Source organism: Abrus precatorius, unplaced genomic scaffold, assembly GCF_003935025.1.
Source record: "Abrus precatorius isolate BTA unplaced genomic scaffold, Abrus_2018 Scaffold11, whole genome shotgun sequence".
NCBI lineage: Eukaryota > Viridiplantae > Streptophyta > Magnoliopsida > Fabales > Fabaceae > Abrus > Abrus precatorius.
The window spans coordinates 19,019,988-19,038,341 of NW_020874303.1; the positions used below are offsets into that span (position 1 = coordinate 19,019,988).

The 18,354-nt window shown below is 33.2% G+C and overlaps 3 protein-coding genes and 1 non-coding gene across 5 annotated transcripts; all 4 read left to right on the forward strand.

The window, feature by feature from the left end:
* Window positions 1-1,616: 1,616 nt before the first annotated feature.
* Window positions 1,617-3,781, forward strand: LOC113855757 (putative RING-H2 finger protein ATL21A). Its single transcript, XM_027487389.1, has 2 exons — window positions 1,617-2,355; window positions 3,138-3,781. Exons 1-2 carry the CDS (start codon window positions 1,617-1,619, stop codon window positions 3,590-3,592), a joined length of 1,194 nt encoding a protein of 397 aa, XP_027343190.1. The 3' UTR covers window positions 3,593-3,781.
* A 2,322-nt stretch (window positions 3,782-6,103) lies between these two features.
* Window positions 6,104-8,709, forward strand: LOC113855349 (putative RING-H2 finger protein ATL21A). Its single transcript, XM_027486963.1, has 2 exons — window positions 6,104-6,925; window positions 8,092-8,709. Exons 1-2 carry the CDS (start codon window positions 6,184-6,186, stop codon window positions 8,547-8,549), a joined length of 1,200 nt encoding a protein of 399 aa, XP_027342764.1. The 5' UTR covers window positions 6,104-6,183; the 3' UTR covers window positions 8,550-8,709.
* Window positions 8,710-9,394: 685 nt separating this feature from the next.
* Window positions 9,395-9,467, forward strand: TRNAA-CGC. The gene has a single exon. It is a non-coding gene; the product is annotated as a tRNA-Ala (tRNA).
* Window positions 9,468-9,497: 30 nt separating this feature from the next.
* Window positions 9,498-17,230, forward strand: LOC113853557. Of its 2 annotated transcripts, none has more exons than XM_027483978.1 (12): window positions 9,498-10,059; window positions 10,146-10,306; window positions 10,497-10,574; window positions 11,293-11,372; window positions 11,720-11,804; window positions 12,856-13,275; window positions 13,865-13,972; window positions 14,761-14,828; window positions 14,983-15,070; window positions 15,197-15,268; window positions 15,357-15,410; window positions 16,613-17,230. In XM_027483978.1, the coding sequence occupies exons 1-12, from the start codon at window positions 9,660-9,662 to the stop codon at window positions 16,691-16,693; spliced, it is 1,695 nt and encodes a 564-aa protein (XP_027339779.1). In that variant the 5' UTR covers window positions 9,498-9,659; the 3' UTR covers window positions 16,694-17,230. The 2 variants fall into 2 exon arrangements, with proteins under 2 accessions (XP_027339779.1, XP_027339778.1); XM_027483977.1 differs by having other exon boundaries at window positions 9,616-10,059; window positions 15,336-15,410; window positions 16,613-17,069.
* The last annotated feature ends 1,124 nt before the right edge of the window (window positions 17,231-18,354 follow it).

Sequence of the window (18,354 nt, forward strand, 5' to 3'; positions counted from 1 at the left end):
CCTTTTCAATTCCAACCTACATTTCCTGCCCCTCAAATATCTTACCCATATGTCAATGTTATTTCACAGAATTCAAGTCCCCAATCTTATCAGCCGCGACCCTACCAACCCGCTCCGCCTACTTTTCCCATAGCACTACCCATGAGACCACCCCAACATTGGAACCAAAACCCAAATCCCAACCAAATACGACCCCAAAACAATCAAGAAAGGAAGCAAGTTCAATTCGACCCAATCCTCATGTCCTACACTGAGTTACTACCTTGCCTATTCCAAAGTTCATTAGTTGTACCCTGTCCAATGAAACCTGTAGAATCGTCCTATCCAAGAGAGTATGACCCAAATGCTAAGTGCAAGTATCATGTTGGTGACATTGGTCATTCGACAAAAATTGTAGAGCATTAAAGTTCAAAATGCAAGACTTAATTAATACTAAATGGCTGAATTTTAAAGAGGATAATCCTAACATTAGGAGTAATCCCCTACCTGGGCATGAAAATAATAATTTGTATAAATATGATAAGTTATAATGAAATGACAAAATAAAAAATCTACTTCAATAAACATTTTATATTGAAAACATATTAAAATATAACAACAATCAATCCTAAGCATATTTGTAAAATAAAAATTCTAGAAGGAGTCAAATATGTGATTCCACGTTATTTTATTTTATTTTGGAGAAGTGGGCTTTATTTTATTTTATCGATTTCTTTCGTATATTATAAAAATGCATTCAATAATAATAGAAAAAAATTAAATAAAGAGTATTATTTAATACTCTAATAATTTAATTATATATATCGTTAACATTTCTGTTTTTCCATATTTCCAAAGTTTATGCTGTCAACAAATGAAAAAATATGTTATAAAAAATTAAATATGTAAAAAATAATTATTTCAGGTGAAAAATTAAGTTGTCTAATCTATATCTATAGAGTTTTTGATATATAATTTTATGTTGAAATTCGAAAATTTACTTGTACATCGTTCATTACATTTTATTTCTTATCTGTTTATTGTAATATTTCTTTAAATAATATTTTAACTATAATCATGTTTTTGTTACACATTCTTTATTAATTAATATAAAATAAATAGACTTTCATATCTCAAAAATTATTTAATGCTTTTATGTAATAAAATCACTCTTAAAAATATAAAATTAATCCACAAAGTCTCTGGCTGAGTAGTTAGGTAAAGACGTAACGTCAGCTTATGATAATTAAAATCTTCGATCGCATTCCAATTTTCATATATTGATTTTCCAATAATTGACCGTTGAATACATTTCATAAAGATGAAAGTATCACTGTACGAAAAAATATTTTTCTACCGAGACAAAATATATCATTGAGTATTTCTTTTAATACCAGCTAATCTTGAAATATCGTACGTGAGCATATTTGTAAAATAAAAATTCTAGGAGTCAAATATGTGATTCCACGTTATTTTATTTTATTTTGGAGAAGTGGGCTTTAGACATGGCTGTTTAGATTGCAGGGTAGTGTGTGTGTGTGTGAGATTAGAGAATCACTTCTTCCCTCATTGTCGTTCCCATCCATCCCATTAAATTCAAAGGTCAAAGCATGATGTGTAGTATCCTCCAAACAAAAATGGCCACCTTGCCAATTTTGATTCCCTTGTTCCTCCTGCTTCTGGTAACAGCAAGCGCTGACTTAACATGTAAAAGCACGTCTTGCGAAAGCGGTGGGATCTCGATTGAATTCCCGTTTTGGTTGGAAGAAACGAGGCAAAGCCTTGGATGCGGCTACCCAGGGTTCCAACTCTGGTGCAGCAAAGACACTAATCTCAGCCTCAGAAAACCCTTCATCACTCTACCTCAATCCGGAGACTTCGTAGTCAAACTCATTTCCTTAGAGGAACAAAAGATTTGGATTAACGACCCTCATCAGTGTCTCCCTAACCGCATCTTGCGTGACCGTGGCTTCAATCTCCAAGGTTCCCCATTCCGATTAAGCGATTATTATACTTACGTTGATTTTAAGTTCCTAAATTGCCCCTCCAATTTAACCTCCTCCGATTTAGGACAACCTATTAGTTGTTTAACTTCTAACGACACCAACCTCGTCAACTATTCGGTGGTGGCTGTCTTGTCCGATCCTCCGTTCTCTACGCCGTGGACATCATCGTGCCAGCTTATTTCCACGGCTTCCATCCCTGTTGCGGTTCCCAACACGCCTTGGTTGTTTTGGACCGATTATTATTCCGACATCCAATTGCAGTGGGACATCCCTAATTGTGGAAGTTGTGAAGCACGTGGAGGACGATGTCGCTTACTTGGGGACTCTGATTTTAGCGTTGCTTGTTATGATCTTCCTAGCCAAGGTCAAGGTACGTTGCCAGTTGTGAAGTTGTTCTACTTTTACTTCCCATTTCTCTCCTCGTCGTGTCCTGTGTAACACGAAAGCACTTTTTTCATCTCTAATTAATTCTACTGTTCACCAAACCGGAGAAGGAACTCACCGATCTTCAACTATATTCATATTAAGATAGTTAAGTTTCTTATACATGTTATTGTGTTTTGTTTAATTCTTCGACTATATTCATAAAAAGAAAAATATTGAGATTGTATTCACAAAGTCTCTATATCTCAAATGAGATTAATTTCAATTATCGAATACGAAATATCTTACGTTAGCTAGTGACCATAATATGCAAGGCACTTTTGGAAACGTATTTATACCAGTGTTTATTTTATACATTTGATTATAATTTTTTTAAGAAAAAACTGAGGATCAAAAGCTATTTTTTTTAAACTCTCTGTAAATTCTTTTTAATAATAATAATAGAATGTTACAATTTTATTTTATTAAAATACTAAATAAAAGGTGTAGGATATATAGTATGATTTTATTTTTACAATTATAGCTCATGACGCATATTGCTTCTTGAGTAACTAAAACTTTTTATTGCGGAACTTTTACAAAAATAAAATAAAATTATATACTGTATATATCTTTTAAATTAAAATTCCCTTCTATTGCGGGGGTGAGGGAAATACTTTGACTTCAAAATTTGCAAATATGACGTAGGATAAATGAATGTCATAATCCGAAGGATCCTAACTTTACATAGTTTGTTTTTAATTTTGGTTTTTCTTCTTTGATTGGCAGGTCTTTCAAGGAAAGCCAAGTACAGGATAAGCATTGGCCTGGGAATACCTGGACTCCTAGGGATCATTGGTCTTACATGCATTTTGTGCTGCAAGGGGAACTCGCGTGATCAAATCCAACGGCGGTTAAGCAGCACTGAATTTTCTACACTAGTTTTGCCTCGTCCACCTGTTGTTGTCATGGGCCTTGATGGGCCAGCTATAGAAAGGTACCCTAAGACCCAACTTGGTGAAAGTGGACGGTTGCCCAAGCCCAATGACAATGTATGCTCCATATGCCTTTCTGAGTATCAGCCCAAGGAAATGTTAAGGACCATCCCAGAGTGCAATCACTATTTTCATTCCAATTGCATTGATGGATGGCTCAAAATGAATGCTTCCTGCCCATTGTGTCGAAATTTGCCCCATAGATCCCCTTCTCTTTCTACGTCTCTGCCTCCATACTCAACTTCTTAATCATTGTCATTACTCGTATCACAATGTTTCATTAAAATTTAACTCAAGATAGAAGCAGGTTAGTGTAGTTTTTTTTTAGCAATTTTTAAGACGTTTACATTTTTTAATCAATAATGTCAAAGGAAGAAAAAACTATTAATCAAGGTAATAATTTATTTACCTATATACAATATAAATGTTCTTTTGATCCAGTTGTCACATGTTTTCGTTATATTTTTCTCATTTTTTACTTTTTATTTTATAAATATTTCTTAGGTTATTTTTCTAAATTTTTTAAAATAGATGACGATTAAAGTTTCAATGGTGTTCAATGAACTATAAATTACATAGTTTATCGCATATATTATTTATGATGCGTTAAAAAAACTTGTTACTTGTTTACAAATTGCATTGTCTTTGTATCTCATTGTTATACGTTTCAGTAAGAAAATGTAAACAATACTTGTTTAAAATAATTTATATTTGAAAATTATTTATATTAACTAGACAAGTGATAAAAACACGGGAATTGAGGCTGATTTATATTTTTAATCTTTTTAGTTTTTCTTTCTAAAAAAGTTGTCTGAACATAATTAAAACCTAAAAATAATAAGTTATTTACCTTGACAAACACTTTAAATATTTTTAAAACAATTTTTTTAACAAAAAAAAATTATTTTTGCAATTTAATTAGTCTATTAATAGATAGAGTTAAGAAGCTTAAATGTTATTGCAAAGATGATTTAACTACTGCCCATAAATACTATGCTAATCTGGCAGCTACCTACAAATAGAATCTCAATACGAAGTAGATTTTAGTTTTTATAGCTAACACTTTAACAGACGCATCATATCTTAAGAGTCTTCTAACTTTTAATTTCTTAAACAAATATTTTTACATTTAAATTTCAAAATTTAACATTAATTAAAAATTACAACTAAACAATCGCTACAAAATTTGCATTAGTAATCTCAGCCATCACAAATAACTATTAATATTTAATTAAATTTTGTTAACATAAATTCTTAAAGTTGAGTTTAAACATCCACAAATAAATAAAATTATTAAAAAAAATACATAATTATTATATTAAAGTTATAAAAAAATAATAAATATTTTTTTGTAATAAATTTCTACTATTAATAATTATCTATCTTTAGTTCTTAGGGCTAAAGTTAACAAAACTTATTTAATTTAGTGTCTTTAATTTTAAGATCAATTTTTTAACTACCAATAAATTTTTTTAGAGATATATAAAATTATCATTAATTAAGAAAATTAATTGTTATTGATAATCAATTTTTTTAGTGATTCCCGTAGGATATTTGTGAGCTTTAGTAGAACAATTCTTTTATAATGTATCCAAATTGACTTTCATTCTTAAACTTATCAGTTTAGTTATTTTTTTTTTAAAAACATTATAATGCCATTTAGAATGCCTGAATACATGCAACATTCCATTGCTACCATGTAATCAACAAAACACTTTAAGATTTATAAATCCTTCGTGTTTTAATAGACCTTTGACCTAAGTTGATTTCTTCAATCAAGCAGACCCTTAACGTAAACAAACACTTAAATAATTTATTTATTTATTTTATCTTGGTATGAATCGCAATTACAATATTGTTTATTTTAAATAAAGACAATGCACACTTTAACACACGGTTAATATTGTTAATCATTAAAAGATTTTAGAAGTATTAGCGATGGTAATCCTTTCTCAAGTTTATAAAGATCAAAATTAATATTTTTAAAATTAACATAAAATATAGTCATTTTTATATGGAGTATAATATATTTAAACTTATTAAATATGGATCTCTTGTAAAATCATACACATGTTTAAATTAAATTAGTCTGCAGAAACTTTAATAGATATATATTCATAAAAATACTTTAATTGAATTTTTTAAACTACTAATTAAAACATGTTCTGAATATTTGTTTATGAAATAAAAAAAAACATAATTATTATTGCAAGTACCGAATTAAAAAGGTTGGTGCAATGTATGAATAATCTAACTAATATGATTCGACCATTCATTTAATTAGCTTAACTATTCCAGTTAAAAGGAACAATCAGACGAGGTGTGTTGTCAATTTGGGGTTGATAAGGAGATTAATTGTGTTTGTGTAGTTTATCATAACAAATTGTGTCTTCGAGGTTTTAGTTTATTTATTTTAATCACCGTAAAAGTTAATACTTAAAAATCACAGAAACTAATCTTATCCACGCTGACAGAGCTAGCTGAAAGCTAAAGTCCGAACTTGTGCAACTCTGTGGTCAGAAGTGATTCCAGCAGAATGGTTTTATATATATATTTTCTGATTGGTCAATTCACATTGTCTCCTGCTAATGGTCAATTAGGGACCCGCATTGAGCATTCTTCCACTCCCAGGCAAGTACGCAAGTATTCCATTCTATTCAATTCTCTTAATTGACCACTGTTGACAACAACATTAAAAGGATTATTCATTATACCTGCTTTTCGGCCCCTTCATCATACTAAATTTCAATTAAACAAACCCCTCCTCAACCCCCCCCAAGATCCAACTCAATTTACACTTTTCACTCATCCCTTCACTCCTTCCCTCACCCCTCAAATTAATGGCTCCCTCGACCATATTATATGTATTTTGTATCTTGCTTTTTCATCTTCAAATCACCAGAGGGAAACAAGTTAATTGCAATAGCTTATCATGCGGTGATATTGATATTCAATTTCCTTTCGGTTTGAAAGGATCCAATCAAGATCGTAGCTGCAGCTATTACCCAGCTCCCACTTTCCATCTCTCTTGCATCAACCGCACCCAAACAATTTTGACGCTCCCATATTTCGGAGACTTGCTCGTGAAAAGCATCGATTACGAATCCCAAAGCATCCGAGTCAACGACCCAAACGGTTGCCTCCCGAAACGGTTCTTACATAAATGGAACCTCTCCGGTTCGCCTTTCAAGTTAAACCCCGCCCTTTACGGAACAACACCGTACAACCTCACTTTCCGACGTTGTCCATCCAATGTAACAGACTCGCCTCAATTGCCGTTAGTGCCGATTTCGTGCCTCAGCAACTCCAACAACTCTTCCGTCATAGTTTCGTGGTCGCAGCCTATTGTGTCGTCACCCATGGTGTCTCAATGGTGCGAGGTTATTTCATGGGCTTATGTCCCCCTCCCAACGTTGGACATACCGATGTGGCCCTTCTGGCCCGATCTCAACGACGATCTTCAGTTGGTGTGGGCCCAACCCAGGTGTAAGGAGTGCGCACTTAGTGGCCAACTTTGTGGGTTCTCTAAGGATAACAGTCTTCAAGTTGCGTGCTACCCTAGTTCTCGTTCCTCTAGCAAAGGTACGTATGATTGGATGTATGCGCTTTCCTTTTCTACTTTGGTCTATGGCTGTGGTTCGAATGATTGAGGTTTCTAATTTGTAGTTAGGTAATGCGTCGCGTCGCGATTGGTGAACCTAATTAGCTTTTATGTTTAGTAATTAGCAGCATCACTCTTTCAACTCAACGAGTCTATCGCAGTAGTGCCCCAAACTTTGTTAAGGAAAGGGCTATGTTAGAAATTGGCAACGTGCAATTAATTTTCATTCATAGAAACATGTTACTAAGTAATGAAATGTCTAGTGAGAACAGCTGAATTTTACTTGTTGCCAAACTTGGACCAACTTATTCCAACGGTTTTTTCAACGGATTGAATTTTACGGTGGGTGTGAGGCAACGAGTATGATCAATGTGGGGCAATATCTTTAATAGGATGGACGTATTTTACTGGATCTTTCGGCTTGGGGTTGTGATTTTCGGGGGTAGGTGGGTTGCACTTTATCAGTGATCTCCAATTGTAGGAAAATGGACAGAAGCATCGTTTTTCAAATTATTTTTAGGACACTTGGCACATACTCCTCGACAGCAATTGAATAATAGAAACATGATAATGACGAGTTCTATTCTACAATACGACAAGCAAGTAGAAGATTTAGAGATGGGTTTGTTTCTTCCAAGGCGTGATGCATGCAGTGCAAGATTATAAAAATATTATGATAAATGTTAACTAACCAGTGTTCTAAAGAAAATTATTTTTTTTATTAAAAAAATGTGGTATTGCAGTTCTTGTGTTTTATATTTAAAAAAAATGCTTATTTTTAATTGGATATTAAGATTTTGTTAGCTTTATTTATTATGAAAACTAATTTGAAAATTTTTAAAAAATGTAGTATTATTTAACATGTAAATTTTTAATGTTTTTTAAAATTTATTAAAACTAAAACGATTTATAAAAATAATTGAGTCAAATATTTATTTGAAGGTATAAAGAAATTTTTAAGCAGCTTTACAAAATATTTTATTTTAAGAAAGAAACCATTTTAAGCATCTGAAAATAGTTCACTGAAAAAAATAACTTACGAGTGAAAAATGATTATTCTCTTTTTTCTCTCTCTCTTCTCTGTTTATTTATCTATCTTTTTTTAACAGTTTCAGGCATTAATTCACGTGACATATTCCATTAACAGGTCTATCAAGAAGTGCCAAATATGGCCTAGCTATTGGAGTGGGAATACCTGGACTCTTGTGTATAATTGGGTTTTCTTGTTTTTTATGTGGTAAGTTCAGGATGATGACCCATCGTGGACCTAGCACAGAGCTTCCAGCCACAATTTCCTTAGAACCTATCCCTTTTGTAATGGGACTTGATGGTGCTACTATTGAAAAGTATCCCAAAACTCTTCTTGGGGAGAGTGGGCGCTTATTGAAGCCCAATGACAATACCTGTGCAATTTGCCTCTCTGAATATGAACCCAAAGAGACCTTGAGGAGCATACCCGAGTGCAACCATTATTTTCATGCTCAGTGCATAGATGAGTGGCTCAAAATGAATGGCACGTGCCCAATATGCAGGAATTCACCCGAAGCATCTTCCACCATCTCTTTTTCTTCCTTATCTCCCACTTCTTCATTGTCCTCTTCATAATACATAGTCCCAGTTAAAGCAACATATATGGATACAGTGTAGATCCAGAATAGTGTTAGTAATCTGTGTTTATACTATTTTTATTTTTCTGACTTGCTATGAACGAGAGGAGCCAGAAAAAATCTATAAAAACCAAATAAAACGGGCTTTCAACAAAGCCCCGGCAATCGTTCATCTGTTTATAGAGTATGCAGCACCTGATTAGCGATAAACACATGAGAATTTGTATTTGTATAATGAATTTGTAAAATTTTCTATGTAATAAAGAGGACAATTAAGATGAAAAATTTTGTGGTAAGTGTATATAAAAAAAGAAATTAGTGATATAGAAATGTGGTTGAAAAACATTGCATGGATTATGTATTTTTAAACATATTGCATTGGGAAATAAAGTTAAAAAACAAAATAACTTTAATTAATGAAACTTGCACCAAAGCAATTTTAATTAATAAACTGAAATAAAAATGAAGAAAAACAAGTAAAATTTCCTAAATATTAACAGGAAAATCTAAAATTGTCCGTGTAAGTAACTCTTCGACAATTATAATCACCAGCAACAGCATTACGATTTTCATCAAAAGATTTTGTAAGGAAAACTAGGATAAATTGTTTGTTTGTAACTAAGTAGCTTATGTTTTGTGTATATCTGATATTTAATCAGACACTTGTCTTTTATTTTTTAAGAGGAGAGGGCTTTCACATCGTGAGTGGAGTGGATTTCATAATTTCCATATTTATTAGATTCTTTTTTTTCCCATACATAATACAAGGGTATATCTTTTTTATGGTTATTGTATTCAAAACATGCTTCAATATTTAGTGATTTATTTGCATCTACTTTCATCGGGGGTGTAGCTCATATGGTAGAGCGCTCGCTTCGCATGCGAGAGGCACGGGGTTCGATTCCCCGCACCTCCATTTTTAATTTTGGAATTGATCGAAGCCGCTGGATTTTACAAATTGGGAGGAAAATGAATGGCCCCAACCTTCACGTTATCCATGCTTGGCACTGTCTCCCACAACACATAACGACCTCTCGTTCCTAATCCCAGAGCACCACAATGTAATAGTCTCACTCTCCACAGAACCCAATTCACAACCGTCTCTGCTATGACTCTGAACTTGTGCACTCCATGCTTTTCTCGCTTACTTCATCACCCTTCTTCTTCCTCTCTTCCCAAACTCTCCGAAACCTTCTTCGCCACATCCTCACTCCCCAACCAATCCAGATTCCTCAACGCCAAAGCGTCCGTCAGCGAGAGCCACAATGAAATCTCTCACGACACTGCCTCCGATTCCGACTCACTGGACCAACAACTCCTCCTCCGAGTCGCCGCAAACGCCAAAGACGCCGACGAGGCATTACAGATGATCGCCAACACCTCTTCCCGAAACGACGGCGTCATTTCCACCTCTGATTGTTGCTCCATTATTTCCGCTGCTCTTAACCGCAATAATCCCCAACTCGCTTTGTCCATTTTCTACGCCATGCGCGCTAGTTTTCACCAAGGTTATTTCTCTGCATTTTTTTCACTGTTGTTGCTGTGAAAACTATTGCAATTTGATAACGCTTGTGTTTGTGTACCGTGTGACCAGTTGGCGAGAGTGGCATTTCGGGGGAGAGATGGAAGTGGTCGAGACCTAATGCGCATGTTTACACGTTGTTGATTCAGGGTTTGGCGGCATCGTTAAGGGTTTCTGATTCTCTTAAGGTGATTAAGTATATTTGTGAGGTCGGCGTTTCTACTGGTGAGGAGGTATGGTTTAAGATTTTTTTTTCCCCTTTTCGTTTTTCTCTGAGTCATTTATGGCATTATGCATTGAATCACTAGGCATATATATACATTGTGAATTGTAATAGATTTGGTTTTGAAGTATGTGGGCAATGATGTAGTGAAAATTGGACTTGTTTCTGATCCCCAATGTCAACTGTTTTTGTTGTTGCAGGTCCCTTTTGGGAAGATAGTGAAGTGTCCTAGTTGTCGGATAGCTGTTGCTGTTGCACAGCCACAGCAAGGTATTCAGGTACTCTTGTGTCTGTATCAGACATTTATTTTATAGTTGCGTTGATTATCATACGTAGTTTACTGATCCCTACGGATATCTTATTCTTGATATTCTGTAATTTCACTAACCCTAAATCATTGGGATATTCAAGGGCGGGCTAAGCTTGTGCTTCAATATCCATTTAGTGCATAAATAAATTGTGTATATTTCCCTCTCACATTGGGCATTTTTAAAATGGTAACTCAACTAAATTGTTGCCAACTTCCATTCCATCCTCAGCATGCTGATATCAAGTCCAAAGTTATGATAAGAGCACCTTGTGAAAAAGATAATTTGATGTTCAACGTTGTTGATTGGAGACTGATTATGATAAAGCAGTCTCAAACTCACTGGGCCTTATTCTGCAGCTTTCTCTCTTTTGTTTTCCTTCAATGTAGGTGTAAGTTTTGATACACTTGAGTATTATTGACATTTCTTTGCTCATTAACAAATTCCTTGGTGAGATGTTGTCAATGAGGGTTAATCCTCAGTGTGTACAGAGTTCTTATTGATGAGTGTGATTTGATTTACTGCTATGGTCCTTTGTCGAGATACATGAAACTATCTTTCTATTGGTTCTCTTAAACATCTATTTTTTTAAATGAAGCTATCTCTTGTCATATTCTCATAATCATATGTATTTACTACTCATGACTATATGATAGTATTAAGGCAAGTATGAACATTTCTTCTGCAGATAGTATCTTGTGCAAAGTGTCGCTACCAATATGAACTTGTATCGGGTGACATAGTCAGGATTCAATCAGAAGAAATCAGGTTGGTTAGTCATATCATTTTATCATTTTCTTTCATCTATGCAAAAAACTAAAAAACTTAGATTTTTAAAGTTCTTTTGATAAAACTAGTATGGTTTTTTACAATTTTACTTTTAATTGGGATGATGTATTTAACTCCTCTATTGTTTGATTTTGAGTTTCCACTAATCTGAGTTTTATATTTGCCGTGGGAAGCACCATACATAAATTGTTCTGGTGTTTGTTCTCCCCCCTTCCTCTTTATTTTGCTGTAACCAATGGTTGTCTTTTCGTTAATACATATGTATGTGTATGGTGTTGATCATGGAGTATTCACTTTTTCTAAGGATCTCCTCATACCGAACGCAGCATGGACATTACGGCATGGGAAAGGGGGTTAAGATACCTGAAACTGATGAAGCAAAGCATTCCTGCTGCTGTTCATTCTATTGTGGTATGTACTCTCCACTCACCTTTGAATCTGATTGTGAGGTTGTCTTCTGATTAGATAATCATGCTATAGTTTTTTGTTGAGAACCTTTATATAACTTGTGTCGAAGTTGGTTGGTCAGTAATGAGCAGCCAGTGAAACAATGAATTCTTTTTGATGCATTAGCTTTTTTAGACCTCTACTTTTTGATTTCTACAAACACATGTAGTAGACAAAATTGAGATCCTACCTAAGATTGGAAGGGTTAGTGAAACATGTAAATTGTATGGTTGTAACACAGATTGTAAGATCCTACCTAAAATACAAAATTATATTTAAATACATACATATGCATAAAACGTTATAGAAACTAGGCAAAATAACCTTAAATTACTTACAGCCTCAAATTTATAGTCACAACAATTTCAAATTCAGAACCCCCCAGCATCATCATTAGAGTTTGCTTCCAACCCTAGAAAAACAAGTTAGAGTGTGTGATCAGGATCATTGAGGCATGTGAAAATCATAAAATTGCACGATCCTATGAGTAAAATTGCAATTTTAACTATCATCACTGTCCTTCTAGTAATTTTGACCTTTCTAAATATATTTTTTATATGCCAAGGTTGATTCCTTCTACTACTAAGTGTTGGAAATACTTTTGTAATATTTTCTCTCCCCAGCCAGGATCTCATTGGAGATACCTGCACTGGGTAAAGGTTTCATTCCTAGCTTTTAACTCTCTGCAACATTTATTTTGTGTTTATATAATTTGTACAATGTTGTAATCCTATTGCCAATTTCTTGTCTTCTTTTGTATGATTCCCAGTTCACATCTTCGGTGATCCCTTCAGCTAATCTTTCAGATTGTTTTGGTTGGCTATGTTTTCTTATCAATTTGGCTCTGAGACTTAAGAGATAGAGCTTCATTTCTTAGTTTTTTCTTTTTTTTAGTGTTAATTTGTTACTGAAATTAGCTCATGCCAATTACTGATATCCTTACCTATCACATCCTATTGTGAAGTCTTGCTTCTATTAACTCTTGACATCTATCCTTTCTTCTTCTACCATTTAGGTGCAGACCCCTTCTGGTATGGCTCGCACTCACAGATTTGCAACTGAGACAGTTGATCTGCCAGCACAAGAAGGCGAAAGAGTAACTATTGCTGTGGCAACTCCATCAAATGTTTATAGGAAGGTGGGCCCCTTTAAATTCAGTCCAAGGGCCCCCGATTTCTATCCTGGTGAGGCTATGTGCATAACAAACCACAAAGATGGGCGGGAATCACCACTTTTAAGAGCCCCAAGAAAAGAAGAAAATTCATCATTACTCAAACCCTCTCTTCTCTTTCCACTTATTGCTTTGCTGGCCACTGGTGATGCTGCTTCAGGACTTATTGACCCCAGCCTGCCCCAATTCCTCTCAGTCGTTGCTATTTCAACTCTTGTTGTTGGATCTACTTTGAACTCCGTTGTTCTTCCCCAGTTTAATCAGGTACTGTAGTTAATTCATCAGTTTTTTTCTCCTTTGAGGAAGCTTGTTTATCTTCTCTTAATTCATTCAAGTTTACTTCTCGACAGAACCAATTTTCTGTTGGCAATACCTTATAATTTTGTTTATCCAATTGAAAACCAACTTGGAAATTCTATTCACAACAGTGGAGGCTTTGTACTTTGTTTCACAACTTCACATCCTTGAAATTTAATGCAAGAAATAGGAAAAAAAAGGTGATTCTTAGAAGTTGTGTGGTTTTAGAAAAAAATTTATTTTTTCTTTAAATTACAAATTACTACTTTATTTTCATTCTCTTTTGTTTTCATATATTTGTATAGAAAATAGTGAAAATAACTTTTTATTGTTTGTACTGTTACTTGTACAAATTTTTGAAAAAGGAAACAAAATAAAAATAAGATGATAAACAACAAATGAAAATGGAAAACATTTTATGAAACCAAACAGCCCTTTATATTTCCTTTCCAATTATGATGTTCTGGCCCCTTTATTCAGTGTTGACACATTAGTCATTACTGATTATTCTCATGAAAGACATTACAAGTTTATCTGCATTTATTTATGGCAACAGCTTCCACAGAAGTCAGTAGAAGCAATTGCTATCAAACAACGACTTCTATCTCAATATGATGTTCTTCTGTCTCGCATCAATGACCTAAAAGAAGCTGCTGAAAAAGAGGTGTGCTACTTGCATGCTTTATGATTAGCATGAGAATATTGACCTTTATTCACTTATTTTTGGGGAGCAGAGGAATAATGTCTCCTTAGATTTTTACTGTTTATCTATCCAAATTTTCCACCCCTTGTAATCACAGCAATAGTATGCTCTTTTGGAGAAACTGTCAAGTTCATCAAAGGAAGGAAATATGTGATATGCATTGCCTTAGACATGAGCGTTCATACTTACCAAAATCCCCGGTGGATTGAGTTCTGCTTAATACAATGTTACATTGTTTAAGATGGAAATTTAAAAGTTTTTAATAATACAATCTTTACTGACAGCTAACACACAACAACAATTGATAATAGTGCAACCTAATGCACTGTGAATCATCCTGCATTCTCAAAAAAATATTGGTCTACATATCCTTCCTTACTAAGAAGAAAAGAAGGAAAAACAGTTTCATATCTGGCTCTAATTGCCATGAAAGTATCATGTAAAATGCTAATTTGTGGAAAAGTCAGTCTGATTGAAATTAATGCAGAATAACTTAATAATTGAATTGAAGCATTTAAATTATATACTATGAACATAATTGGTAGTTGATGATAGAAAGTACTTCAAAAGGTTGTTAGTATATTCTGGAAATTATCCGAGCAAAGTTATTTGGTTATATGTCTCTTTTCCCACGATGAGCGCAGGATTTTATGAAAGTAATTTTTATAGATAATAGTTTCTTTCTTCTCTTTCTGTGGCATTATATCTGCAGCCTGAGTTATATAAATTTGATTATACTTTTTTTGTAGATTTGGATGTTAGCTCGAATGTGCCAACTTGAGAACAAAATTTCAGCTGTTGGAGAACCTTCTTATCGGTGAATTGCTGAAACTTCATACATATGTTTCTAGAAATAATAATTTTTTTCCTACATGACCGTTTATGTTGATGTCCTTGAGCTTTTTTTCTTTTGTCTTTACTCCTCCTTGGTCTAGTTTGACGATACCATTTGTCATTTTATTTATATCCAGGAATCGGAGAAGTAAAGTCAAAAGGGTGCGAGAGAGCCTGCAAAACTCCCTTAGGGGACGGATTGAATTGATTGACAGCTATGCTAGGGTATGTTTTCTTTTAAAGTGTGAATAGAATATCTTCTCTCCTGAGAAATACAAACAAATGAATTCTCCTGCTTGCTTTTATAATATTTAAGTCAATAAATACATCTTGATAGTGGTCTTTGGTCAGATTTCCTCGATGATTGAAATTGAAGTGGAGATGGAGACTGATGTTCTAGCCGCTGAAACTGCCAGTAATGTGGTAAACTACTTAATCATTTATTCATTCTGGATCATGATATCCTTGCCGTAACATTGATTTTACTTAGCTGAGGGTTCATGTTTTGCAGGATAGTATCACAGAACAGATAGAACAAATCATGGAGCTTGAAAATTTGGAGGAGGTATATGTTCCTAAAATGCATGCCTATTACCTGCCACTATTGTTTTGATTATGGCCTATACTATCCTTTTATGAAAGCTCACTATAATATTCCTCCCAGAATTATACTACACCTAGTCTTAAATACAAGATTCTCTTAACTACTTTACAAGAGTTAAGGAAAGTAGTTAACTTCATTAATGATATCAAATTTATCAATTTAAATAATTTTTTTAAATTTACCTTTATAATTGTTGGGACCAATTCTATTATTATTTTTCTATCTAATTAATTACTTGGTCTCAAATAAGGGTGTTTTTGTTTTAAAAAATTAATGCAAGAAACAATATGTAAAGAGTTTTATAAAAAGGATCATTACAAACTCTCTAGAAGAGTTTTATATTTAGGATTAGAGATGGTAGTAAAATTCGTAGACTAGGAAATTGAAAGCATTTCTATCGTAGATTTTTCTTTTGAGCTGAATGTCTAGCTCGGCAATTAAGAAATCCCTCTCCCCGTCTCCCTCATTCCTGCTAAGTACATGATTAAATGATTGGGCTATCCCTTCAGATGCGTCGACTTGCCATGATGAAAAATTATGTTTTTAGTTCTTGAAAATTTATTTAGTCTCTTATTTTTAACTTCTTTCTAAAACAAGTCTCCTATAAAATGTTGTTTGTTACAAAATTGTCCTTTTCATTTTTTATTTTCCATTTGATCCCTCAAAAATACATGAATTTTTAATTTAATTCCTCATTTTAGGAGATCAAATGAAAAATCGGAGATCTAAATGAAAAGCTCATGATGTTTAAAGGAATGGAATGAAAATTTTCATAATTTTTAGAGGGACTAAATGGAAATAAAAATTCCGAAGAGTCTATTTGGTAAAAAACTATTATGAAGGAATGATTTGAAAAAAAAAAACTTTAAAATGAGGGAGTAAGGGTTTGTTTGTTGCTGTTTTGATTTTTAATTTTTTAAAATTATATTTAAAAACAATTTTAAAAAACTGTTTGTTAAGAAAAAAAAAATTGTTTTTAAAAACAGAAAACAAACAAGTTTTACAATTTTTATAGCCGAAAAATTTATCTAAGCCTATATAGTGACAAACTGACAATCTAGTCAAACTTGAAGCAACTCCATATCAAGACGTTTAATGTGGCAGTAACAATTTACTCCTAGCTTTTTTGTAACATAGTATCCTCGTTTTACTTTTCTACACAGAGATGGAAAATACAAGCAGAAGCCAATGATGAGGCTGAAAGGCTTCTTAGTTCCCAGCCCATGCCTTTGGAAGAAGTTTAAAGATGTGTTTGGGTGCATATGGTTCGTGCCACTGCATCATTAGTTAAGCTTCACCTCACCTCCCACCTCGATGATCTTTTCTTGACTGAGCAAAAGAGAAGCATCGCGACTCAGCACTGCCTTTTAGCAGGCAAGTTTTGAAACTTCGGTATCTTGGAAGAATCACCATTATGTCACGAGAAGGAATGCATTTTATACGATCATAAATGTGGGAGCGTTTGACATCTAATGCAAATATTTGTTGCCATTGAAATCCGTCCTCGCGGTTCTCAGTCAAAGGTAGATAGATAACTGCACACGGTGGTGTAAATTCGTTGTTAATTGTCTTGGTGATATTTTATTAATGAAGTGTCTCATGTGAAAGCATTATCGTTATTTGTTGTCATTGTTGCAATTTTTTTTTCATAATCGTTCCTAAGTCAATACGGGAAACACCACCACTTCTGAGCAGCTGTTGTCCATACTCTTTTGGATGATTTTAACTTGTTTTTAATAATAGTTTTTCAATATTTCTAAAATATAAATGGAACATTATAGGATTTAAAATCATAATTCCTCATATCCTCTTATTAAGCTTTTTCTAGAAGGTTTTTAGGGCTTGCAACTTCCACGTTTTAGGATGAAAGTATTCTCTTATTTCTCACTAATCTAACAAAGCCCAAAAATACGTAGAATGTCATTACTCCCATTAAAAAAATAATCTTCCATTAATCCCCAACCAAACTTAGCCTAATAAAAGAGCGAATGATTGTTGTTAGATTGTTAATAAAGAATGTGTTCTTCGTTTTTTTCTGTGTCCTCCCGGGGGCTTCCCATACGCATAAAGAAAAGCCTATAACAATGGACTAAGCATCAAAACAAAAACCAGCACCAGTCCAACCCAGCTTGAAACATAAATTATACAATTATTCACAATCAATTAGGACCACATCGTTTGTTCCCTCACAGAACGACATGCTTATTTTGAATACTATATAACCCGGTGGGTTAGGCGTTTTCTACAGGTCAAATATCGAGCCCCTTTTTTATCTTCAAAGAAAAAATAGTGACGTTTTTCCTTGTAGAATAATGCTCAATATATTATTCAGTGATTATTGGGGTGAGATTGTCTGTGATTAATGGTGAAAATTGTAGAAATTTAAGCAATGTGTGTAAATAACAAAATTTTAATATAAAATAGTTATTAAATTATTTACGGACGCTTGTTTTATTAAATAAAACCTTAAATAAAAAATATAGAAAAAATATTTATTCTTAAGCCTCCAACACTTATTATTAAAGTGCTTACACAGTACTAATAAACTTAAGAAAATATTATGTATCATTTTTAGATTGATAACTACAATTCTTTTAATATTTTATAAATTAAAATATATTAACATTTTTAATAAATCACTCAATTTATTATATATTAATATAAAATTAATAATAACAATTATTTCACATGTAAAAATATATTTTATATTATCTCAAATTTTAAGATACCGTAGAAATTACCTATTATTGATATATATTTTAAAATTAGTTTAAATTTAAAATTGACATGCAAATTCAGCTGAAACTTGAACGGGTTGCCTATGTATCCATTTCAGTATTTAATTATTATTAACTAAATTAAAAAATTATCAATCAAATTAACTATTTTGTAAGAGAACATTTGA